Below are 24,879 nucleotides of genomic sequence, written 5' to 3'. Positions count from 1 at the left end.
TACCGCCGCCTTCCTGCAGAACCGCGAGAGCCCGAGCGTGGCCCCGGTGTCCCCGTACCGGGCCCCGCGTCCCCCGTCCACCTGCCGGGCGGCATCACCCGGCTAAAAATACCCCGCGGCGGCAGCTGCCGGCGCGGGGGGGGCACGGGGGGGGTCCGGTCTTCCCGGGGCAGCCGGTGCTTCGGCCGGGACCGCTCCCAGCAGCAGCCGGGGGTCCCCCAGGTGCGGGGACCGGTTGTCGCGGGGCTCGCGGCTCTCCCGGTTCAGTCCCGGTGGTGCCGGGAGCCGTGTCACGTCCGTCCGTCTGTCCGTCCGTCTGTCCGTGTCTCCTTGCAGGTGGCTCGGTGCCGTCCCCATGGCGGAGAAACCGGACTCCCGGGACTCGGAGAGCAGCTGGGTGCTGGCGGGCAGCGAGGTGAGGGCCGGGGCGGAGGGAGGCGGGAGGCAGAGGGGGGTTGAGGCCGAAGGTGCCCACCCGTCCCCCCTTCTCCCAGGGTCTCCCCATCGACACGGTGGGTCCGGAGCAGGATTCAGCCTCCCGCGGGGCTGAGGATGAGGAGCCAGAGAAGGAGGAGGAGGAGAAGGTGGAGGAAGGCACCCAGGACACCGTCACAGGCAGGCGGCACCCGTGGGGACAGGGCAGACCCGGTGCCCCCCCCGGTGCCACCGGCTCACTGCCGCTCTCTGCCTCTCCCCAGCCGTGGCCACCAACGGTGCAGCCGCCTTCCCTGGCCGGACCCCGCACCCCGAGGGCAGCGGGCCGGGGGTAAGGCTGGGAGCCCGGGGGGGGCCGGGGGTAAGGCTGGGAGCCCGGGGGGGCCGGGGGTAAGGCTGGGAGCCCAGGGGGGCCGGGGGTGAGGCTGGGAGCCCAGGGGGGCCGGGGGTAAGGCTGGGAGCCCGGGGGGCTGGGGTAAGGCTGGGAGCCCAGGCGTAAGGCTGGGACCCCAGGGGGCCGGGGGTAAGGCTGGGACCCGGGGGGGGCCGGGGTTAAGGCTGGGACCCCGGGGGGCCGGGGGTAAGGCTGGGAGCCCAGGCGTAAGGCTGGGACCCGGGGGGGCCGGGGCTGCCAGGGGGGATGTGTGAGAGCCCAGTGCCTGTGTCCGCAGGACCTGGAGGAGCACTGGGACCCCAGGGCCAGGGCAGTGCCCACCGCAGACAGCTCTGGTGTGCCGGATGGCACGGAGCAGGAGGAGCCTGATGGCGAGGCTGAGCCGGGCCCCTGCCCTGGCACCCCCAAAGCAGGTCAGGCCCTCGCAGGTGACCAGCCTGGGGGGGTCTGCGCTGGCAGTGCCAGGGTGCGAGCCCTCCCTGGAGGTGCCCCGGTCCCTCCCCAGGGCCACCGACAGAGGAGGGGAGCTGCACCAGCAGCGACGATGACGTGGAGGGGCTGCGGCGACGGCAGGGCCGTGAGCCCCGTTCCGTGACCCCCCCTCCCGTGCCTGCCGCGCACCGGGGCACACCGGGTGTTGGTGATGAGGACGGGCTCAGCACGAGCAAGTACCTGCTGGGCGCCTTGGCGCTGGTGGCCGCGGCACTGCTGATGGTCTCTGGTGAGTGGGGGTCCCAGGGACAGGGTGGGTGTCCTGGTGGCCCCCTCATTGTCCCTTCCTGTCTCCAGGTGGTATCTACGATGCAGCCGACGGTGAGTACAGGGGTCTGTCCTGCTGGGGCAAGGGGCACCCCCGTGGCATCCCGGATGCAGTCGGATGTCCCCGTCTGGTTCCTTCCCAGGCCCCGCGGAGAACGTGGTGAGCCGGGACGTGGCGGCCGGCGAGCAGGAGGTGCCGCTGCCCACCGACGGCAACGTAAGGAGGGGGGTCAGCCATGGAGCTCGGCTCCCCCGGGCTGGCCGAGGAGGAGCGGTGCCCCCCATACCCCCAGGGCTCCCATCCTCCCCTTCCCCCAGGACTCTCAGCAGGATCCCCCCCCACCAGACACCGGGGACCCCCGGAGCGTGCAGTCCGTCAGCCTCCTCCTGGACAAGCTGGCCAAGGAGAACCAGGAGATCCGGCTTATGCAGGTGGAGCTGCAGGTGGGTGAGCCTGGGGAAGCTGGGTGCCATGTCCCGGTGCCACTCACCCCCTCCCACCTCACTCAGCCCCCCCCGCTCCCTCCTGCTGCCCCAGGCCCACAAGGAAGAGCTGCACGCTCTGCTGCGGAAGAGCGAGGGCGAGATGGCGGCCGCCGGGGCGCAGCAGCAGAGCCTGGCTGCCGAGAACGCGCTGCTGCGCGCCGAGCTGGAGCGGGAGGCCGCCGCGCTGCGCCAGGCCCGGGCCGAGCTGCAGCACCTGCAGGCTGCGGGGGCGCCGGGCACCCCCGGGACTGGGCAGCCGGCAGCAGAGCAGCCCCCTGGCACCGGTGCCGCCAGCCGTGGTGAGAACGTGGTGCGGCGGGAGGGTGCCCAGCGGCGCGACTCACTGGCTTCGGTGCGGCAGGAGCTGGCGGGCGCCCTGGAACGGGCGCGGGGCTCCGGGGGTCTCGAGGGGCTCGTGGAGGAGCTGAGTGCCCTGGAGCAGCGCCTGGGCCGGGAGCTGGAGGCAGAGGTGGCCGAACCCTTCCCCAGGCCCTGGAAGAAGCCGTTCAAGGCGGAGAAGAAGGAGAACAAGCGGTACAAGCGGCACGGTGCCGAGGGGGCACCCCACGAGCGGGAGAGGAGGGAGCAGGGCAAACCCCATGGGCACAGGAAAGCCCCTCGGCACCCGCAGGAGCACAAACCAGGCAAAACCTGGGGGAAGTCGTCTCATAGTGCCCCCCAGCACCCTCCCCGTGAGCGGCCACTGCTCAGCCGGTACCGGGCACCTCAGGGGTGCTCAGGGGTGGCCGACTGCGCCCGCAAAGAGGGGCAGGAGGTGCTGGGGGCTCCGCTGGAGCCGGTGCAGAAGGTGCAGTTCCTGCAGCTGCTCGAGGGCTTTATGGGGCGGCTGGGCTGGGGGGGGCACTTCGGGGGGGTGGCAGCGCGGCTGGCCGGTGCCTTCGGGGCCGACGGCGCCTTCGCCCACGACCGCCTGCGCTTCGTCGACTTCGTGGAGGACGTGGAGGAGCTGCTGGAGGAGGTGGCGAGGCGGGAGGAGGGCGACGAGGAGGCGGCTGACGGCTTCGAGGAGTACGTGCTGCGGCACTACGGCGGGTGAGCTGCGGCGGGTGCCAGGAGGGTCCCCGGGGTGGCGTGGGGGGGTTGAGCCCTGGCACCCCGTCACAGCCCCCTCCTTTTCTTGCAGTACTGCCGGGAAGGAGCAGGGCCGGAGAACTGCGCGGCAGCATGGCACCGGCGGGTAGAGCCAAGGAGGCAGCGCCGGAGCATGCCGGGGCGGCTGCCCACCACAAGCCGTTACCCGGTGCCCCCTGGGAAGGGCACTCACCGCTGGCTGGTTTTGGGGGGCCGGGTAGGGCCGGGTCCCCGACCCACTGCACTGTGTGACACTGCACTGCCAGCACGCAATAAAGTCACCGCTGGGCACGGCTGTGCTGGTGTGGGGGAGCGGGCGGTGCTGGGGGGGAACGGGGGTGCTGGGTGGTGCTGGTGTGGGGGAACAGGGGGTGCTGGGGGGTCCTGGAGGGGGAACAGGGGGTGCTGGGGGTCCTGGAGGGGAAAAGAGGGTGCTGGGGGGGGGAAAGGGGGGTGCTGGAGGAACTAGGGGGGAAGGGGGGGTTGGGGGGAGAGAACAGGGGGTGCTCGGGGGGAAGAGGGTGCTGGGGGAAAGGGGGTTCAGAGGAGGAACAGGGGTGCTGGGGGAAGGGGTGTGCTGGGGGGCAGACGGGGGTGGGCCCGGCCCCCCGTGTCCCCCAGGGGTTTGGGGGCGCCCCCTGCGCGGCGCTGCGCCGGCCCCGCCCTGCAGGGGGCGCCGTGGGGCGGGCGCCTCGCCAGAGGGGCGGAGTCAGCGGCACCGCGCCCCGCCCACCCCTCGGGCCGTACCACTCGGCTCCCCCGCGGGGGGGTGGGAGGGGTGGGTGTGTCCGCGGGGGGTGGGGCCAGAGCGGGCGGGGCCCCCCCCGCGCGGGGGGCGTGGCTGGGGGCGTGGCCGGGCGGGCGGATGGCGGCGCCGCGCGCGGTGCTGCTGCTGAGCGGGAAGAGGAAGTCGGGGAAGGACTTCGTGGCCGAGGAGCTCCGGAGCCGGTACCGGGGGCGGGGGGGCCGAGACCGGGGGGCGGGGCCAGTACCGGGGGGCGGGGGGACCGGGGGCGGGGGGTGCCGGGACCGGCCCAGGTGGAGCCGGCCGGTGCCCGTGCCCGTGCCCGTCCCGCCGACCCCTCTCCCGCAGGCTGGGCCCCGACGTGTGCACCGTCCTGCGCCTCTCCGGGCCCCTCAAGGAGCAGTATGCCAAGGTACCCCCTGCCACGCCCTGCCACGTCGTGCCACGGCACGCTGAGCTGTGCCACGACACGTTGTGCCATGCCATGCCATGCCATGCCATTCCACGCCGTGTCATGTCACACCATGCCGTGCCAGGACATGTTGTGCCATGCCATGCTGTGCTATGCCATGCCATTCCATGCTGTGCCGTGCTGTGCCATGTCGCACCCTACCGTGCCAGGACATGTGCTGTGCCATGCTGTCCTGTGCCATGCCACACGATGCCATGCCATGCTGTGCCATGCTGTGCCACACTGTGCCACATCGCGCCATGCTGTGCTATGCCACACCGCACCCTGCAGTGTCAGGACGTGTTGTGCCATGCTGTGCTGTGCCACACAATGCCGTGCCGTGCCATGCTGCACTGAGCTGTGTCGTGTTGCACCATGCCATGCCATGCCACACCGCACCCTGCCGTGTCAGGACATGTTGTGCCATGCTGTGCTGTGCAACACAATGCCATGCCATGCTGTGCCATGCTGCATCGAGCTGTGCCATGTCGCACCATGCCATACTGTGCTGTGCCATGCTGCGCTTTGCTGAACTGTGCCGTGCCGCACCGTTGTGCTGTGCTGAGCCATGCCAAGCCAAGCCATGCCATGCCATCCGTGCCATTCCGTGCCATGCCTGGTGGCATAGGTTGTGCCCGTGGACCTTCTCTCCCTGCAGGAGCATGGCCTGGACTTCCAGCGGCTCCTGGATGCCAGCGCCTACAAGGAGAGGTACCGGCAGGACATGATCCGCTGGGGCGAGGAGAAGCGCCGCGCCGACCCCGGCTTCTTCTGCAGGACGGCGGTGGAGGGAGCGGCACAGCCGGTGTGGGTAAGCGGTGGGAAGGAAGGGGGGGCACGGGGGGCACGGGGGGCACGGGGCGGACGCTGACGGAGCCCCCGCCCAGGTGGTGAGCGACACACGGCGCCTCTCGGACGTGGAGTGGTTCCGGGACGTCTACGGGGACGTGGTGCAGACCGTGCGGGTGGTGGCCACCGAGGAGACAAGGAAGAGGAGGAACTGGGTCTTTGTCGACGGTGAGCGAGCGAGCGCTGCTTCCCCGAGCAGGGTGCCAATCCTGGGGCTGCGCTGGCACTGCAGCTGCCCCACGGACACGGCTCCGCCGCCTCCGCTGCCATCCCCTGGCTGCGAGAGCCGGAGGTTTTCCATAAGCCCCCCCCAGCTCGGGGGGGGTGAGGCTGGGGATGGGACGGGGGGGGATGGACGGACGGATCCTGACCTGCCTCGGGGGCCTCTCCGGGCTCCGCTCCTCCGCAGGGGTGGATGACGCCGAGTCCGAGTGCGGCCTGGACCAGGGGGTCGCCTTCGACTGGGTGATCACCAACGACGGCGACGAGCTGGCCCTGGGCGAGCAGCTGGAGACGCTGCTGCAGTGGCTGCGCGGCCGCCTGTAGCTCAGGGACCCCCCGCCCGGCCCCACTGCAACCCCCCACCTCCTGCCGGCCCGTCCTGGCCCCCCAATAAAGCTCTGACACCGAGAAGTGCTGCCGCCCCGGGTCTGTCCCCTGGTTCCCTGGGGGGGGACCCTCACGTGTGGCTCAGGGACACGGGGCTGGGGGACATGGGACAGGGGGACACAGGGGTGGGGGACACGGGTATGGGGGACACGGGGGTGGGGGACATGGGACTGGGGGACACGGGACAAGGGGTTGGGGGACATGGGGGTGGGGGACACAGGGGTGGGGGACACAGGAGTGGGGGACACAAGGGTGGGGGACGTGGGGCTGGGGGACACAGGCGATGCCCCTTGGGCTGCACCCTCACCCCTTGGCTGGGCTCGCCAGCTTTTGAGGGGGGTGGTAGAGGTGCAGTTTAATTCCCGCTGCCCGGGCTGGGAGGGGGGGTCACCAGCTGGGTGATTCGTGCTATATTTTAATAGGCTTCCAGCGGCCAATTCCCTGCGGATTATCCGCTTCCCCAGCAGACGGCTCCTGCCCTCATATCCGCTCCTCTCCTGCAGCAGCTGGGCACAGCTGGGGGGTTCCTGGGGGGCAGCTATGAGAGGGGGGGGCGGATACACTTGTGGGGGATTTGGATTAGGGTCCCTACGCACCCCATCGCATTAAGCCCCCGTGTCCAGCATCGCCCTGATCCTCCTTGGGGACATCTCGGGGGGGGTTGGGGACATCTCGGGGGGGGTTGGGGACATGGGGTGACACCCCCCCCCCCCTCCCTCCCAGCGTGGGAGCACCTGCTCCAGCTGCTGCCCGTAATCTCCAGCTTCCAGAAGGGGATTACGGGGGGTTTATACAAGGGGGGGGCAGCCCCTCGCATTGCGGGGGAGCGGTTTTGGGGGTAGAGGGGGAGGAGGGGGATCCCGGTGGGTGGGAGGGGGAGGTGGAAACGGTGCGGGGTCGGTCGGGACTTGTAGTCCGTCGGGACGCACCGGCGCCGGTACCGGCGCCGGTGCGTCCCGACGGACTACAAGTCCCGACCGACCCCGCAGAGACGCAGGAACCGGGGGCGCGGGGAGGCGGAGGGTGGTGGCTGGGGGGGGGATCCGAAGCGGGGAGCGGGCGGGGATGATGTCAGCCTGCGGGGAGCCCCGGCGCGGCCAATGGCGCGGCGGGGCCGGGCCAGCGGCGGCGGCGGCGGCGGGGGCGGCGGCGGCGGCGGCGAGCGCGCGGCGCCCATTCATGATCGAGCGCGCGGGGCCGGTGGCCGGTAAAACGGCGTTATGGAGACATCGGGGCATCTCCACGATTCGGGCGTGGGGGACTTGGAGGAGGACGGTCGGTGTCCCTGCCCGTTACCGGGAGATGAACGGTCACCGCCGCCGCCGCCGCCTCCCGCCGCCTTACCGCCGCTCCAGCACAGCCTGTTGCACTCCTCGCCCGGGTCGTTACGGGCCCCTCCTCCTCCTCCCGCCGCCCCCGCCGCCCTCCACCCTTCCTCCCGCCACGGCAGCCAGCTCAACCTCGGCGACCACCCGGCGGGCTCCGGGGCGGGAAGCGGCAAACACCGGCAACCGAGTCCCTTGGTCCACCGGCGGGACAGTAACCCCTTCACCGAAATCGCCATGAGCTCCTGTAAGTACAGCGGGGGGGTGATGAAGCCCCTCAGCCGGCTCAGCGCATCCCGGAGGAACCTGATCGAGGCCGAACCGGAGGCTCAACCTTTACAGCTCTTCGGTGCCGGCGGACCCCCCGAAATCGTCGTCTCGCGCGAGGACAACCACGCGCCCGCCGCCCGCCGGCCCGACCGCCCGCCTGCCCGGCCGGCCCCGGCCACCTTCGCCAAGGGGCCCAAGCGTAAGGCTCAAAACATCGGCTACCGGCTCGGGCACCGCCGGGCGCTCTTCGAGAAGAGGAAGCGTCTCAGCGACTACGCGCTCATCTTCGGCATGTTCGGCATCGTCGTCATGGTCATCGAGACCGAGCTGTCCTGGGGGCTCTACTCCAAGGTACCGATGGGTCCATGGGGGTGGGCGCGCGGCCGTCGGGGCTGGATGGTGCCCAGTGGCGTGAGCACGGAGCCCTTTGCCCCATCCGGTGCCCGGTGGGGTGAGCACAGAGCCCTTTGCCCCATCCGGTGCCCAGTGGGCTAAGCATGGAGCCCTTTGCCCCATCCGGTGCCCGGTGGGGTGAGCACAGAGCCCTTTGCCCCATCCGGTGCCCGGTGGGCTAAGCATGGAGCCCTTTGCCCCATCCGGTGCCTGGTGGGCTGAGCATGGAGCCCTTTGCCCCATCCGGTGCCCGGTGGGGTGAACACAGAGCCCTTTGCTCCATCCGGTGCCTGGTGGAGTGAGCACGGAGCCATTTGCCCTATATGGTGCCCGGTGGGGTGAACATGGAGCTGTTTGCCCTCACAGGGTGGGCTGGGGCCGTCCCGGCTGGCACGGGACCGAGGGGGTGGCCGCGGGGCCTTACAGGGTCGCTACGGCCACAGGTGTCCCCTGGGCCGGGCGCCGGGCTGAGGGCCGCCACGGCCGCGTGCCAGGGCCGGCGCTGTGCCACTCCTGCCAGAGCTGCCCCATGTGCCAGCAGCGACGGAGACCAACCCACCGGGCTCCGTGGTGCCCGTCACTGGCACAGCTGGGTGCTCCTCACGGGTGCCATGCCCTTGGTGGTGCGGCGGAGCCCCCCTCCCTCCTCCTCCTCCTCCACACCCCTTTCTTCCTTTTCTTTTTTTTAATTTTTTTTTTTGCAGGACGATGTCTTTTATTTATAATTCCCCCCCCCCCCCCCCACGCCCCTTCCAGCTCCTGCTCCCGGGCTGCGCTGGTTGGCAGCGATATGAATAACTCTTTGTACAGACATCTGTCATGTTATTTATACCTATCCGGAGAGGGGAAGCCATCGGCACCCGCGCCGCCAGGGCGAGTGTGGCACCCATGGGCGGCAGTGGGACGGCGCTGCCGAAGGGGCTCAGGGGTGGCCGGCGGGGGTCCCCGTGCCACGGTGCCGCCGGCGGAGGGGAAGGAGCCGGGTGGGAAGGGGCTGCTCGCTGCTTCCTGCTGTTATCCAGAGGGTGGTGTGGGCGGAGGAGGCGACGGAGCTGGAGCAGGTGGAGGGAGGGAGGGACGTGGCTGGGGGCCCCGTGGGTGCGGGGGACCCCACGGCGCTGCCCGGCTGGCAGCGGGGGGACTCCCGAGCCGCAGCTGCCCACAGCTGCCAGCGTCGGCGGCGGTTCCCTCTGCTCTGGCTGAGCGCCTCGGTGCCAAGCCCACGTCCCCGGCTCCCCCGGCGCTTCGCTTTGCTTCGCCGCCGGCGCCTCTTGCCTGGCGGTTCCTGCTCCTCTTCAGCAGGAGCGAGGCCGAAGCACCGTCGCCCACCTGTGCCCGCTACCTGTTGAGCCGCGGCCGCCTTTGCCAGGCTCCATCAGCCCGCGTGCCGGGGTGAAGCGGCCGCCCTCGCCGAGCTGCCGGCGGTGCTGCCGCCACGCTCGTTGGCCATGGCGTGCCGAGCTGCTGTGTCAGCCGGGGAAGACCCCGTGAGTCAGCGCGGCTGCGGCGCGGCTGCCCGCGGCACCGACCCCTGCCCCGGCGGTCGCCGCTCGCTGCGATGCTCGTGCCGACAGCCGCAGGGAGCAGGGGGGTCTCCTGGCTCCCGGCCGCCCCAGGCCCTTGGCCGGAGCCGCGGCAGCGGGCGACTGTCTATAAATCCCTGCCGGCAGCCCCCGGTGAGACACTGGAGCGCGGCGGCAGGGACGTGGCTGTGACCAAAGGAGCACCCAGGGCTGGCAGCTGTTGGTGCCGCTGGCCTTGGCCCAGCTCTGGCTCTGCCCCGCGGCTGGCAGCCACGCCGCCGGGCACAACCTGGGCCGGAGGGTGCCAGGGCTGAGCCGGAAGGTGGGGATGCGGTGGCTGGGTTTCACCAGCTTTCTGCCCATAACTCGAGTGTGGGCAGGACGGGGCCTCTCCCGCCTCCGGGACGGCAGCAGCCGCCCGCGTGGCATGCCAGAGCCTCCTGCCACCTGCGCGGCACGGTGCCGCCGGCCGTGCCGAGGCGTCACCACAGTTCAGCCGAGTTCCCCCCCGCTCCTTGTTTTCACCGTGAGCGTGAGATCCGCCAGCGGCTCTTCCTGCCGCGTCCCTCCGGACCCGGTGCTGGCAGGAGGCATCGGTAAACGCGGTGGGTGTGCGGCAGCCTCTGCCAAGAACACTCGCCGGGAGGGCTGGTGGGTGCCAGGGCAGTGCAGGACCACCGGCCTCGTGGGGTCCCTGTGCTTGGGGCGGGCAGGATCAGTGCCCCTGGGCAGGATGTGGCCGGAGTAGCCTTGGCATGAGCCCTGCCCTGGATTTGCCTATTAATAGCCGTTGTTTGGGCCCTGGCACTTCTCTCAGCACCAGCCATTATATCCACACAATTGCGCGGCCGGAGCCAAGTCGTTAACAATGCGACACCGCCTCCGCGGCAAGTAGCCCCTTCTCCGCATTCGGGTACCTCGCGGGGATGGGGGGCACCAGGGGAGGGAGAGGAGCGAGGCTGAAGGCAGCCTGGGATGCTGGGGAGTGAAAGATGGGTGTGGCGTGCCATGAGCGTGCCAGGTCTCAGCATGACATGAGTGTGCCAGGGTCTCAGTGTGCCATGAGCGTGCCGCGGTCTCAGCATGCCATGAGCGTGCCAGGGTCTCAGTGTGCCATGAGCATGCCGGGTCCCAGCATGACGTGAGTGTACAGGGGTCTCGGCGTGCCATGAGTGTGCCAGGTCTCAGCACACCATGAGTTTGCCGGGTCTCAGCATGCCATGAGTGTGCCAGGGTCTTGGTGTGCCATGAGTGTGCCAGGTCTCAGCACACCATGAGTTTGCGAGGTCTCAGCACGTCATGAGCGTGCCAGGTCTTGGTGTGCTGGGAATGTGCTCCGTGGTGTGGGATGGGTGTGGTGGCAGGTTGGTTTGATTTGGAGACGACGCCTTGTTGAGGGGCTGCTGGTGCCCAGTGGGTGCCCTGGCACTGGCTGGGTTGTGGCTGGCAGCAGGACGGGCTTGGCAGCGGCTGAAATGGGGTCCGGAGGGAAATTCTGCTCCTCCTGGTGGGGTCCTGGGGAGCAGCCACTCTGGTCACCAGTGAATGAGGGGCTGGTTTAATTGCCATAGAGGTAATTAGCAGGAGGATCTAATTAGATCTAATTAGGGTGCCCTAATATCAGGCTCGTACTGGATGCAGCCGGGGCGCTGGTGTCGCAGGTCCCAGCGAGGGGAGGCTGGTAATTACACTCGGCAGGATCGGGTGAAAAAAATGTATTTTGGGGAAAGGGATGCTCGTGCGCGCGGTGCCGGCGATGCCAATGGTGCTGGTGGTGCCCTTACCACCATGCTGAGCTGCTCAGGGTGGGAGCTGGGGTGGCTGAAGTGGTGGGAGGGGGGGATGCCGGTGGTGGGGGGAGGTAGCACCACCCTGGGGGTGCGGAGCCCGGTGGCACCGCTGGCACCGCCGGGGTCCCATGGCTGTGGCCCCACTGACACTCGCCCTGCTCTCTCCTTGCAGGACTCCATGTTCTCCCTGGCCCTGAAATGCCTTATCAGCCTCTCCACCGTCATCCTGCTGGGCCTCATCATCGCCTACCACACGCGGGAGGTGCAGGTAAGGTCCCGGTGTCACCGGCACCGCGTGAGGGGTTGCCAGGCTGGATGGTTGCAGCTGGGCTGCGGCGTTTCCCGACCGCTTCGGTGGGTTGTGGTACCCGAGCTTGCAGCCTGCGTGGAGCCTTGTCCCTCCTTGTTGGGGTCTCAGGGGGCTGCGAGGGGTCTTGGGGGGGTAGCAAGGGGTCTTAGGGGGCACTGCAGGGTCTGCCTGGGCATGGGGTGCCCGGCGGAGCTGCTGGCAGCTGGGAGAGGCCGCAGCCAGGAAGGGCTCGGAGCTGCTGGGGTGCCAAGGAAAGCTGTGAAATCCTTTTCTAATCAGGGCCGGCCACACTCTTCCTCCCTCCCTCCTCCCCTCCCGCCCTGGCGTTGCCGCGAAACAAAAAGGCTCCCGGTTTGCTCCAGGAAAGCCGCGTTTCCCCACGAGATCCGCCTTCGGCACGATGCCGGCGTCCTTTGGGAATGGGGGGAACTCATCGCCGGGCGGGAGAAGGAGCATCCCGGGAAGAGCCGCCGCAGCCCCCGGCCCTGAGTCACCCAAAGATCCCACCTCGTCCTGCTTACGGCCGGTGCCAGGGGCAGCTCTGGCAGCCGTGGGGCTGGGGACGGGCACCCTGCTCCCTGCCCGCCCGCAAAGGGACCTTCCTGGCGGCCAGTTGCTCAAAGCAAATATTTAAAAGGTGTTTTTTTGCTAGAATAATATTTACGCCGCGGTGGCAGCGGTTGGGGTCAGCCGGGCGGACCGTGCCCCGGCTCTCGCCAGCTTCCTCCGCTTGTTGTTCTGGGGAGCGGGTTGTGCAAACGCGGCGGCGGCGCGCGGGGCACTTCCCGCCTCTCCCCGTGCGCTCTGCCCGCGGCCGGAGCCGAAATCCCAGTGGCGTTCGTCCGCGGGGTCCCCGTCCCCAAACACGTGTGCCGGGCTGGTACCGGCGCCAAACTCCAGCGCGGTCTGGTTGCGGCGCCCCGGCTGCTCTGCCGGGCTGGTTATACTGGTGGGGAGGGGAATGAGATCGGTTTGACTTGATTCGCTCCGGACAAAGCCGTGGCGGCTTCCGATCGCCTTGTTATCTCCTCGGTGCTTATAAAGGGATTGCCGCTGATCCGGCGGGGCTGGAAATCCTCAGCTTCTCATCCCTCCGCCTGCGCAGGGCCGCGCTCGCCCCGCCGCGGCACGGCCAGGCCCCCCCGGCCCCGGGAAAGGCTTGACAGCGGCTTCAGCCTCTTCCCTCGCTGTTAATCGCATTAATTACCGAGACTTTCGGGATGTTTGCGGCTCTCCCTGTGCCTCAGTTTCCCTGGGTCCGGCTGGGGTCCTGGGTCCAGCTCCTAGGGTCCTGCCTGTCCCCTCCCCGCCTGCCTGCACCCACCGTGAGCCGATGGGCTGGGATGGCGGCAGGTCCCTGGGGTGTCCCTGTGCCCGTCAGACGAGATGCCCCCATCCCCTCCGGCCTCCCACCTCTTCGTGCACTTAAGTGAAGTTTTTCCCCCTCCCCACGGCTTTTCGGTGACTTTCCTTGCGCTTCGCTTACCCGCAGCTGCGGTGGCCAACCCTCCCGTGTGCCAACCCTCCCGTGTGCCAACCCTCCCGTGTGCCAACCCTCCCGTGCCGGGGGATGCTGGGGATGCCCCGTCAGGTACCACTGCCCCGCGCTGGCATTTCCATGGAAACCGCCAGCGATGCCACATGTGCAGGACTGAGAGGGGCTGGCACGGGGGGACCCTGCCCGAATCCCCCCCCTTCCTCCGTGGCAAACCCCTCGCGCGCAGCCGAAAGGCTCCCTGCCTTTTTCCTCTCGCTAATTTGTTTATTTTTAACACCCTTTTCCAGGAAGGAACGGGCTGTCAGCGCGCTGACTGCCTGAGGATCTCCCTTGACAGCTTGGAGCGGGTTTATAAACAATTTCCCAAACAAAGCAGCTAAAAGGAGCGGAGCTTTCCAAGCAGAAAGGGAGGTGGCCGGGGACGGCCGCTCCGTGACTCAGTCCCGACGGTTCTCACCGTCCCCGGGGAGAGCCCCGTGTGCTGCCTTGTGCCGGTGCAGGTGCACCGGGGCCGCCGGTGAGGTGGGAGGCTTGTTCCTGGGTGAAGCGGCAGCCGGGGCCGTAATCCCACCCAGTGCCCAGGCTGGGGCGGCCATGGGAGCTGCCAACCCCCCTGGCTGAGCCAGGGTCGCTCCGTGCTTTGGAGGGTCAAGGACACACGGGTGACGGTAGCGTCGGTTGCCACATCGCCCTTGGATCCCTTCCAGTGGCGCCTTTGCCATCGTGGAGAAGCCCCGAGCATGGCACCACCGCTGTAGGTGACACCAGTGGCCCTGTGGCACCCGGGGACGAGCCAACGTCCCGCCTTGGCGGGTCTGTCCTGGGGCTGCTGGTGCTGGTGATGCCGGGGGTCTGGTGACATCTCGGATGGAGCAGCTGGAGCTGCCATTCCACCTGCTCTGGCAGAGACCCCGACCCCCTTGCCAGCGGTGGGAGAGGAGCTGGTACCCAGAAAGAACCGGTGGTTGCTATGACAACCAGATCCCATCTCCACCAGCATCCAGGTGCTCTGGCTCCAGCGTTCCCTCCCCAAAAAGACGCCTGGCATTCGGGGTGCGGTGGCTAGTGGTGACACTAGTGCAGTGCCAGCGGGAGCAGAGGGGCCAGGGCGGCTCATGCTGGTGCTGTGTGGCACTGTGACTTGCCCGAACCTGTGCCCCAAGTGAGGGGGCTGTGCCACGACATGCACTCCTGCCAGCCAATGGGTGGGCACCGGTTGGAGCGAGCTGTCCCTATGCCATCAGCTGGGCACCCGAAAGCTTTCTGGGGTGGTCCCAGTGCCATAACTGTCCCTTGAGCACACGGGCAGAGCAGCAGTGGAGATGGCAAAGGCTCATTCCCACCTTTTCCTTCCTCATCCATCCCAGCCCTCCTGGGCGAAGCCATCCCTGGCTCCGTGGGGCTCTGGTGTTCGTCCCCCGCCGCTGCCCATTGTGTGAAGTTCAACAAGGCCAAGTGCAAGGTCCTGCCCGTGGGTCGGGGCAATCCCAAGCACAAGGACAGGCTGGGCAGAGAATGGATGGAGAGCAGCCCAGAGGAGAAGGACTTGGGAGTGTTGGGTGATGAGAAGCTCAACATGAGCCGGCACCGTGCGCTGGCAGCCCAGAAAGCCAACCATGTCCTGGGCTGCACCCAGAGCAGCGTGGGCAGCAGGGTGAGGGAGGGGATTCTGCCCCTCTGCTCCGCTCTCCTGAGACCCCCCTGCAGTGCTGCCTTCAGCTCTGGGGGCCCCAACACAAGAAGGACATGGAGCTGCTGGAGCGAGTCCAGAGGAGGCCACGGAGATGCTCCGAGGGCTGGAGCACCTCTCCTATGGAGACAGGCTGGGAGAGTTGGGGCTGTTCAGCCTGGAGAAGAGAAGGCTCCGGGGAGACCTTCCAGCACCTCCCAGTGCCTAAAGGGGCTCCAGGAAAGCTGGAGAGGGGCTTTGGACATGGGGGTGTAGTGATGGGACACGGGGCAATGGATTTAAACTGGAAGAGGGGAGATTTCGATGGGATCTAAGGAAGAAATTCTTCCCTCTGAGGGTGCTGAGGCACTGGCACAGGTTGCCCAGGGAAGCTGTGGCTGCCCCATCCCTGGCAGTGTTCCAGGCCAGGTTGGATGAGGCTTTGGGCAACCTGGTGTAGTGGAGGGTGTCCCTGCCCATGGCAGGGGGTTGGAACTGGATGATCCTGAAGGTCCCTTCCAATCTAAACCATGCCATGATTCTGTGACACCGGTGGGGCAGAGTCAGCCGGCGCTGCCAGTAACCACGTGCTTTTGCATCCCGGTAGCTCTTTGTGATCGACAATGGAGCCGACGACTGGCGGATAGCGATGACGTACGAGCGCATCCTCTACATCAGCCTGGAGATGCTGGTTTGTGCCATCCACCCCATCCCCGGGGAGTACAAATTTTTCTGGACAGCCCGCCTGGCTTTCTCCTACACGCCTTCCCGGGCGGAGGCGGACGTGGACATCATCCTGTCCATCCCCATGTTCCTGCGCCTCTACCTGATCGCCCGGGTGATGCTGCTGCACAGCAAGCTCTTCACCGACGCCTCGTCACGCAGCATCGGGGCGCTCAACAAGATCAACTTCAACACCCGCTTCGTCATGAAGACCCTCATGACCATCTGCCCTGGGACAGTGCTGCTGGTCTTCAGCATTTCCCTCTGGATCATCGCCGCATGGACGGTCCGGGTGTGCGAGAGGTGAGAGGGGCTGCGGGGGGAGGCGTGTTGGGATGTGCAGCGGTTTGGGATGCACAGTGGACTGGGATGTGTGGCAGTTGCACGGTGGATTGGGATGCACGGCAGATCGGGATGCATGGTGGTTTGAGATGTGGTGGATCGGGATGCGCCAGTTCAGGATGTGTGGCAGTTCGGGATGCACAGCGGATTGGGATGTGCAGCGGATCGGGATGTGGATCAGATCAGGATGTGCAGTGGTTTGGGATGCAGGGTGGATCGAGACGCGTGGCGGATCAGGATGCGCAGCAGATCGAGACATGCGGTGGTTTGGGATGTGGCGGATGGGGATGTGCGGCAGATTGGGATGCAGTGGATCGGAATGCGCAGTGGTTCGGGATGTGAGGCAGTTCGGGATGCGCGGTGGTTCAGGATGTGCGGTGGATCGAGATGCATGGTGGATCAGGATGCGCAGCAGATTGGGATGCGGCGGTTCAGGATGCACGGCTGCTTGAGATGCAGTGGTTTGGGATGCGCAGTGGATTGGGTTGTGTGTCGGATCAGGATGGGTGGCGGTTTGGGATGCGCGGTGGATCGAGATGCATGGTGGATCAGGATGCACAGCAGATTGGGATGGGCAGCAGTTTGGGATGCAGCGGATTGGGAAGTGCAGTAGTTTGGGATGCGGTGGTTTGGAATATGTGGCGGTTCGGGATGCGTGGCAGTTCGGGATGCAGCAGATCGGGATGTGCAGTGGTTTGGGATGCAGCAGTTTGGGATATGTGGCGGTTCAGGATGCGGCGGTTCGGGATATGCGGTGATTTGGGATGTGCGGTGGAGCTGCGATGTCCCACCACCCTGTGGGAGGGATGCAGAGATCCGGGGCTCGGCAGCCGCAGGTTCCCACCACGGAGTGCCCGTCCTGGGCAGGGACAGCCCTGCCCTCGCAGCACAGTGGCGGTGCCAGCCGGGGTCCCTGCACGGGGATGAGGACGATGTGCAGTGCCAGCGGGTGCGGGACCCCTGGGAGGGTGGGTTGGCGGCGCCGGGAGCAGCGGGAGCTGGTGGATGCCATCCACGGGGAGAGGCCGGTGGCTCCAGCTCTGGCATTGCTGCGAGCGACTGCCATGACAACACTGTGGTGACAAACTCGCTGCCGGATGGGATCACGCCGCCACCAGCGTGCTTGGCACGGAGGTTGCTGTGGCGACTGGCTCCAGTGGGTACCACTGTGCCTCTGGCTCTCGGGGACATGCTGGCACCCCTTTGTCCCCCATGGGGAACCGGGGGCCGGTGGCAGAGCACCCCCAGCCCACCCCAGTGCGGTGCCGGAGGGGTTTCACCACGGCCGCGGCACAAGATGCTGGCACCATTGTCCATCCTGGGGCAGAGGGGCAGGTTCCCCACAGGGTGTCCTGCGTCCTGGCCCGGCGCGGGGCCATCCCTGTCCCCAGGAGGTGACCTGGATGCCACGGAAGCACAGCTGGTGGTCCCGGGGGCTCGCGGAGCCTGGGCTGGGCTGCGGGAGGGTGCCCGAGGCACCGCGTGTGTTACGGCTCGGGGTCCATGGATGAGCGAAATTGCATGGAAGTTGTTCCAGGAGCTTCGTGCCCCCCTGGGAACAGAGGGAGCGCACCCACCGGCACCCCGGGACACCCACCTTGCTTCTGGGCACTCGCAAGGCAGGAGGAAGGCCACCCCTCCTCTTCCCCAGGATGGGACCCCTCGGGAAGGGCCGTTCGAGCGGCTTTAAGTGGCACAATGAGGTTTTCTGGGCTTTACCGGCTGCGTTTGCCTTCCTGTCTCCCCGAGCGACGCTCTCCGGATGCGCTGGATGGTCGCGCGCTGCTTAATCGCGTTTGGGAGATTTTGATTTGTGCCTCTGAAGCTGGGGGGGGGGCGGCCGGGCTCCCTCGGTGGGGGACGTGCGGGGGGTTGGTTCCGCACCTGGGGGGCTGCTCAGGCTGGAAAACACAATGTAAATAAAGAACCATTAGGGATGGAAAAAAAAAATTAAAAAAAAAGTAGAAATGACGCAGACGAGGCACTGCGGATCAGCGGCACCGCGGCTGCCGCAAGCTGCCGCCGCCTCCCGCTGGCTACAGAGCGGCAGACACGGACCCGGGTGGGCTCCTGGCTGGATTGGGGGTGCTCCGACACCAGGGGGGTGCAGGACCCCTGGGACATGCTCCGTCCCCACGGGATGCACCATCCCCAGGGCACACGCTGGCCCTGGGTGCTGCTCAGCTCCCGCCGGGGCCACCCAGGACGTGTCCCCACCGATGGCACGTGGCTGCACCAGTGCTGAAAACCAGTTTGCTGTGGCTCACTGGGCCATCCCGTGGCACTGGGTGGCTCGGAGATGTCTGTGTCACTCCGAGATGTGGTCCCGGGGTTGGGGTGGCGGGGCTGTGACACGTCACCTCGGCACCGTGGGCTGCTCCGGTGCCCACGGGCACGGCGTCGCTGCCGGGCATCCTCCCGTGCGCGCTGGGGGGGCCGCAGCTCTCCGAAAGCAGCGAGTCGCTTAGCAACGTCGCCCGCTCAGCCGCTCGCCCGGCCGCCACCGCCGTGAGCCGCCTGTGGTGCCAGCAGCGCTGCCGCCATGGCCACCGACGGCGCGCACGTGTGCGGGCACGTGCGGCCGGCACCGCTCCCCGAGGCGGTGCGGGTGCAGCCGGCCCGGAGCTCTCTGGCAGTGCCACCCAAGCCGATGGCCCGGTCTGGCCAAGCCGGCGTCACGGCAGCCGTGGCGGGGTGACGGTCTGCTCCGCCGCGGTGTCGTGCGGGACTGGGGCGATGCTCGGGGCAGGTTGTGCCCTTGCTGAGGGCAAGCGGGCGAGGGGATGCTGGAAACTGGCATCTGAGGTCTAACCAATTGCAGCAGCCGTCGGCGTGAACCCCTCCCTGCCCGCGCCAGCCGTGGCATGTGCCAGCCCCCCCCTGGGTTGTCAGGGATGGGGGGTTGTGCCACTGCTGCCATCAGGATTTTGGGGAGCCCCAGCCCGGCCGCAGCGACAGGCTCCGGCTCCCCGGGCCAGCCGTGCCCGCAGCGCGGCAGAGGCTCTTGCCGTGGCTGAAGGCCCTTTCCCACGCGCCGGGATCTTGAGTCTCCGGTTACTTGAGGGGGGAAAAACATTTTGGATGAGGAGAAAACCCAACTGCTCCGGGAGCGAGGAGCTGGGATGAGCCGGGGCGGGGGGAATTGCCAAAAGCTCCATCTGGTTTCCCTCGAATGGTTTCGTGAGGAGGCCGAGGGGACAGGGACGTGACCGTCCTGCTCATGGCAGAGCAAAGGTGCTGCCAGCCTGTGCCCGTGCCAGGGCTCGGGGCTGGGTCCCACTGCGGCTGGGCCAGCTCCTGCTCCACCACCAGAGCCAGCGCCGCGGCCGGTGGGGAGCTTCGCCGCGTGGCTCCGCTGGGCTTGTGCTGGCCCCGGGGAGCCAGAGGCATCCGGGGGCCCCCGGCTGCGTGTTTGCCGGAAGAGCCGCAGCCGGCCGCTGCGCCGGCCAGGGCGGCCGCTGACCTCGCTGCTCGGCACGGACGTGGCCGTGGAAAGTTCGCGGCGGCGCCGAAGCTGCGGCCGCTCCACCTGCGCTTCGTCTCGAGCGCGTGAGCCGTTCCCCCGCGCCGTCCGAGAGCCAAGTGCGTGCCGGGGCTCGGCGGGACGGACACGTCCCCCGTAGTTCTGCCGGAGCCGCTGCCTGCGGCGTCCCCCGCGGCGGCGCAGGGGGAGCGGAGTCAGTCCGAGCCGCGGCCGCGGGGGGACGCGGAGGAGGATGCTGGCGGCGAGCCGGCGCGGTCGGGGGCTTTGCAGAGCTACAGCTGTTTCTCCCATCAGCTGGCGCTCGCCGCCGTGCCGCGTGGCGCTGGGGACCGGGATGTGCTGACAGGTCTGACCGAAAACAGAAGCCCTTTTCTGTTGGGGTTTTCGCTCTGATTTTGTCCATGCGGGTTTTTCCCGCGCCAGAAATTGCGCAACTGCTGTGGCCATGGGCCGTCCCGGTGCGTAGCGATCCCTATTCCCCACCGCGCGGCACAGCCTTGTGCCAGAGGAGCCGCCGTGCCCGGCTGCCCCCATTGCTCCCCCTGCCGCGCCACCGATGCCCATCATGTCTCCTTGGCAGGTACCACGACCAGCAGGACGTAACCAGCAACTTCCTGGGCGCCATGTGGCTCATCTCCATCACCTTCCTCTCCATCGGCTACGGCGACATGGTCCCGCACACCTACTGCGGGAAGGGCGTCTGCCTGCTCACCGGCATCATGGTAAGGGCTGTGCCCAGCTGGGCACCCGTCCCGCAGGCTCTGCCTGCCCCTGCCGTGGCAACCGGATTTTACAGGGACCCAACTGCCTTGTCCGTGCGTGAGACCTACCAGCTTTGGCCTAATAGAGCTGTGATTGCAATTAGCCTAATTAGCAGGACGTGGCGGTTGGGTTAAGGAGGTTTCGGTGCGGGCTGGGCCATGCCCGGCGGGTGCCGTGGTGCCGCAGTGGGGACACTGGCTGATCCCCTGCCCCGCTGGGGAATTTGGGGTGGGTGGGGACCTGTGTGCAGCAAAGGAGGGGGAAGCCGGCCCGTGGCGGGGGTGTCCCCAGGGCGCAGGGGCCCCTTGAGCATCCCTTGGCCGTCCCGGCTCGCGCCGCCTGGTTTCCATCGTCCGGAGCGATCCCAAATGCTGCTGGCTCCTGCCAAGAGAGCCGCGACCAGCTGGGAGCCCTCTGCCCCTCCCCGCACTCCCACTGCCGTCACCGCTCCGCCGTGGCTCCATTTCCTCCTGGCCAGAAGGTCACTGTTCTCCGGAGCCTCTGGCATACCTGCTCCGAGGCATCTGGGAGACATCCCGGCTTGTGGAGGCGGCCAGAGAAAGCGGCCGGGGGGCTCCTCCATGGATCTGCCCCAGCACCCAGCACCCAGCACCCTGCCTCTGCCCCGCTCGGCTGCCAGCCCTTGGGGATGGAGCCATCCCTGTCCCCCCTTCCCAGCCGAGACATCCCAAGCCGGTGCCTGGCACCAGCTGGGCTGGGCTCTGCTGCCTGATGCCCCACGAGAGCCGTTGGCCGGGGCGGCTCCGCCGGCGGGTATTAATTTTATATTATCATCAAGTCTTTGATCTGCCTGTTCCGAGGTCAGGTGCCAGCGAGGCTGATGCCATCGGTAGGAGCCCAGTGAAGGAGAAAAATCCCTAACTGGGGTGGGGGGGGACGCGGCGTTTCGCAGCCACACAGTGCAGGGGAGCAGCTGCCAGCTCGGCAGAGGGTGTCCCGGTGTTGCCGGAGCTCCCTGGAAAAGTGTGTCCCTCCCAGCACCATCCAGCTGCACAGCCCCCGGTGGGGATGGTGACCCCCCCGGGACTGCCGGGGCCGGGGGCTCCCCCGGGCTTGCTGAGTCGTGGCACCAGGGATGGGAAAAGAGAGACGTGGTGGGGGCCAAGAGCCCAGAGTGGGACCTTGGGGGATGCTAACGGATGGCACTCGGAGCGTGATGTTAATTAATGACTCTCTAATAAATGAAGGAGGGTTTGCCAGGATCGTGGCGGGAGGGGGGAGCGGCTCATCTGGCACAGGCAGTGCCGGAGCACCGCGGGGAGCCGGCGCTTGGCACCTTCCCATTCCAAAGACACGCAGGCGCCGGAGATGACGGCTGCTGCGCGGATCCGGCCCTAATCGCTGGGATAAGCGATGCCCCAGCTGTCGCTGGCGGGAGATGCAGCGATTCCAGGGGGTCCTGATTTGGGGGTCCCCTTCCCTGCTCTCCCCCAGGTCACCTGGTGCTTCCCCACCGTGCTCCCACCCCAGCCTGCTCCTGGGAGCATGGGGGGTCCCCATCATGCCGGGCAGGTCCCCAGTAAGCGGGTCCCGGTAAGTGGGTTCTGGTAAGCAGGTCCCCAGTAAGCAGGTCCCCGGTAAGCGAGTACCGGTAAGCGGGTCCCAGTAAGCGGGTCTTCAGTAAGCAGGTCCTGATATGGGAGTTCCAGTAAGCGGGTCCTGGTAAGCAGGTCCCCATTAAGCAGGTCCCTGGTAAGCGGGTCCCCAGTTACCACGTCCCCAGTAAGTGAGTTCCTGGTAAGCAGGTCCCCAGTAAGCAGGTCCCCGGTAAGCAGGTCCCAGTAAGCGGGTCCCTGATAAGCGGGTCCCTGATAAGCGGGTCCCGGTAAGCGGGTCCCGGTAAGCGGGTCCCGGTAAGCGGGTCCCAGTAAGTGGGTCCCAGTAATCGGGCTTAGCCCAGCCTTTCTAACGGGCGCTGGGGAGGCGAGGGCTCACCGCGGATCACCGCTGGCCTCGTAAATCATCCCGGCCTCTCCCGTTAATTACCAGCACATCGTCAGCCGCTCCAGGGCACGCGGGCTCTGCGCTTCTCCTCGTTAGGGTGACGTGGGTGGGGGGTGATGGAGCTTTAATTAATGCAGGGTTCTGCGATGGGGAGGGCGGGATGGTGCTGTGGCACGAGGCTGGTGGAGAGGGACAAACTGTTTCCCCCCTCGCTGTCCCCGCGCAGGGTGCCGGCTGCACGGCGCTGGTGGTGGCCGTGGTGGCCAGGAAGCTGGAGCTCACCAAAGCCGAGAAGCACGTCCACAACTTCATGATGGACACGCAGCTGACAAAGCGGGTAAGGTGCTGAGGGGGGCCGGAGCGCGTGGTGGGAGCTGGGCACGCCGGGTACCATGGCAGTGCCGGCACCGCTGGGTGCGTGTCCCATGGGTGCCATGGATCCCACGGCGGGCGGAAGGTGTCCGAGTGCCTTGGATGTGGCATGGGTGCGAGTGTTACGGTCCACGGGGTCGCTGGTTGTGCCAGGGTCTGGTGTCGCATCCATGGCAGCAGTGGCAGGAGGTCTCCGGTCTCTTGTCGTGGCAAAGCATCGGCAACCTGGCAGTGCCGCGTGCGGAACGGGCTCTGCGCGCTGGCAGCCGGGCGGTGGTTTAGGTAGGGGATGGTGGCAAAGCGAGCATTGGCACTGCCCTTGGAACGGCGACCTTCAAGTGCCAGGATGTGGCTGGGGGCTGCTGCAGTGCCCCGGGGAGCAGAGCTGTGTGCCAGCAGCAGCCCCGATGCCCCGGTGAGAGTCAGGGAGCTTGGCATGGCTGGGCTAGGAAAGCAACCAGCCGGTCAGCCCCCCTCCCGCGGCCACGGATACGGCTCTGCGGGCTCCGTGCCAGGCAGATAGTGGCCATGGCCAATTCATCTCGGAGCAAGCAGCAGAGCCACGGTTTAGCCGTGGAGCCTGTGGAAGCCGTCGCGTCCTCGTGCCAACAGCCCAGCTGGGACCTTCAGAGAGTGGCAGACGGATGTGGGAATTGAGCAAAACTTGGAGATTTTTTTCTTTTTCTCGAGGCTCAGGGTACCGGTCCACGCGCAGGCGAGGAGTTCAGTGATGGTGCGGGGTAGGATAGAGACAGCTCCATCTGTCCCTGCTCCTCTTCCAACTGCCCATGATCCCTCACAAAGGTGCAGGAGACGGTGTGGGAGCAGAGCTGAGCTCCGAGCTCCAGCTGGGGCGAGTCAAGTGCTCCTGCAGCACCAGCTCGCCGGCTGGAGGCTCATGGCACAGCCAGACCAGTGTCTCCATGGAATCTTGTGTGCCAGCACAGCCAGACCGGTGACATCAGCCAGTTCCTCGGGTTGGAACTGGGTGATCTTTAAGGTCCCTTCCAACCCAAACCGTTCGATGATTCTCCGACCTGCAGCCAACTCTCCTCTTGCAGATCAAGAACGCGGCGGCCAATGTCCTGCGGGAAACGTGGCTCATCTATAAGCACACCAAGCTGCTGAAGAAGATCGACCATGCCAAAGTTAGGAAGCACCAGAGGAAGTTCCTCCAAGCCATTCATCAGTAAGTGGCTGTGCACCAGGCAAGAGGGCTCGGCGTGGGGTGCTGAGCCCCAGCCCCAGCAGAGTCATGGTCCGGCCCTGGCAGGGGTTCGGGGACCACTTCCCCACCACCTGGCACACGGGCAGGTCTCCGGCTGCGGTTTGCGATTGGGATGGGGTACAGCGCGTTCCTCTTTCCTTCTCCCCAGGTTGCGGAGCGTGAAGATGGAGCAGAGGAAGCTGAGCGACCAAGCCAACACCCTGGTCGACCTCTCAAAGGCAAGTCCCTGCCAGCGGCCTCTCGGCTGCCTGAGCCTTTCTCTTCCCTCGGGAAAACTCAAGCAGACCTGGCTGACCATGAAATACTCCGGCTTGGTAGACATCAGCTGGGAATCGCTGCCGTGGGATGGCTGCTCTTGGGAGGAGGAACACAGACACAAGCCCTGGTGGGGGGGGATCACCTCAGTTCCGGAAAGGTCTTTGCTCCCTGCACCCCGTTAGGCAGCCCCAGCCAGGGGTACCACTGCTTGGCAGCACGGGGCCACCCACCCCGTCCCCTCGTGCACGCGCAGAGGCAGGGTGTCCTCGTTTTAATGTCCTGGTCAAGCCAAGCTGCGGTCGTGGTGCCCGGCAAGCTCCTGGAGCGGGCTGAGATGGGTGGCTCTTGGGGCTTTGCTCACAGGAGGGGATTAAAGGGCTCCGTGTGCTGCTGGCAGCGGTGGCACTAACCCAGAGGGTCATGGCACTGACCCCTGTGCTCATGGCACTAACAGGGAGTGTCATGGCACTAACCCAGAGGGTCATGGCACTGACCCCTCCGGTCATGGCATTGACTCCTCTGCTCATGGCACTGACCCCTCCAGTCATGGCACTGACCCCTCCAGTCATGGCACTGACCCAGAGGGTCATGGCACTGACCCCTGTGCTCATGGCACTGACCCCTCCAGTCATGGCATTGACCGGTCTGCTCATGGCACTGACCCCTCCGCTCATGGCACTGACCCCTCCGCTGTCCCCTCCCCGTAGATGCAGAACGTGATGTACGACCTCATCACAGAGCTCAACGACCGCAGCGAGGACCTGGAGAAGCAGATCGGCAGCCTGGAGTCCAAGCTGGAGCAGCTCAGCGCCAGCTTCAACTCCCTGCCCCTGCTGATGGCCGACATGCTGCGGCAGCAGCAGCAGCGCCTGCTCGCCGCCGTCCTGGAGGCGCGGGGGGTCGGCGTGCCGGTGGGCACCCCCCAAACCCCTCTCTCCGAGAGCCCCATCGGAGTCAGCTCCACTTCCTTCCCTACTCCCTACACGAGCTCAAGCAGCTGCTAAAACGCAGCCCCTCAGCCCCCCCGGGGCCGGGGGAAGCGTTTCCGCGCGGGTCCCGAGGGCTCCGTGGACTTTTTGCCGGTTCCTGGAACCGCCACGGGATCCTTTGGCCGGAGCCGGTGGGACCGGCAGCGCCGGGCACCGCT

The 24,879-nt window shown here is 67.3% G+C and overlaps 3 protein-coding genes across 5 annotated transcripts; all 3 read left to right on the top strand.

Moving 5' to 3' along the window:
• Nucleotides 1-349: 349 nt before the first annotated feature.
• PBXIP1 (PBX homeobox interacting protein 1) lies at nt 350-3,276 on the top strand. Its single transcript, XM_086628277.1, has 10 exons — nt 350-415; nt 495-615; nt 699-766; nt 1,107-1,242; nt 1,335-1,550; nt 1,619-1,642; nt 1,732-1,805; nt 1,907-2,032; nt 2,127-3,127; nt 3,219-3,276. The coding sequence occupies exons 1-10, from the start codon at nt 356-358 to the stop codon at nt 3,274-3,276; spliced, it is 1,884 nt and encodes a 627-aa protein (XP_086484403.1). The 5' UTR covers nt 350-355.
• A 755-nt stretch (nt 3,277-4,031) lies between these two features.
• On the top strand, nt 4,032-5,757 carry PMVK (phosphomevalonate kinase). Its single transcript, XM_086628419.1, has 5 exons — nt 4,032-4,114; nt 4,260-4,323; nt 5,021-5,173; nt 5,250-5,379; nt 5,621-5,757. The coding sequence occupies exons 1-5, from the start codon at nt 4,032-4,034 to the stop codon at nt 5,755-5,757; spliced, it is 567 nt and encodes a 188-aa protein (XP_086484545.1).
• Nucleotides 5,758-7,040: 1,283 nt separating this feature from the next.
• KCNN3 (potassium calcium-activated channel subfamily N member 3) lies at nt 7,041-24,736 on the top strand. 3 transcript variants are annotated; one of them, XM_086628308.1, is made up of 8 exons: nt 7,041-7,766; nt 11,294-11,389; nt 15,206-15,624; nt 19,728-19,869; nt 22,101-22,211; nt 23,308-23,435; nt 23,623-23,692; nt 24,440-24,736. In XM_086628308.1, the coding sequence occupies exons 1-8, from the start codon at nt 7,041-7,043 to the stop codon at nt 24,734-24,736; spliced, it is 1,989 nt and encodes a 662-aa protein (XP_086484434.1). The 3 variants fall into 3 exon arrangements, with proteins under 3 accessions (XP_086484434.1, XP_086484437.1, XP_086484436.1); XM_086628311.1 differs by having other exon boundaries at nt 7,632-7,766; nt 15,206-15,636; XM_086628310.1 differs by lacking the exon at nt 7,041-7,766 and adding an exon at nt 18,599-18,640 and having other exon boundaries at nt 11,300-11,389.
• Nucleotides 24,737-24,879: the final 143 nt, after the last annotated feature.

Source organism: Tauraco erythrolophus, chromosome 30 (assembly GCF_009769465.1).
Source record: "Tauraco erythrolophus isolate bTauEry1 chromosome 30, bTauEry1.pri, whole genome shotgun sequence".
In the NCBI taxonomy this organism is placed as follows: Eukaryota; Metazoa; Chordata; class Aves; order Musophagiformes; family Musophagidae; genus Tauraco; species Tauraco erythrolophus.
This window is presented reverse-complemented; position numbering and strand designations above follow the sequence as displayed.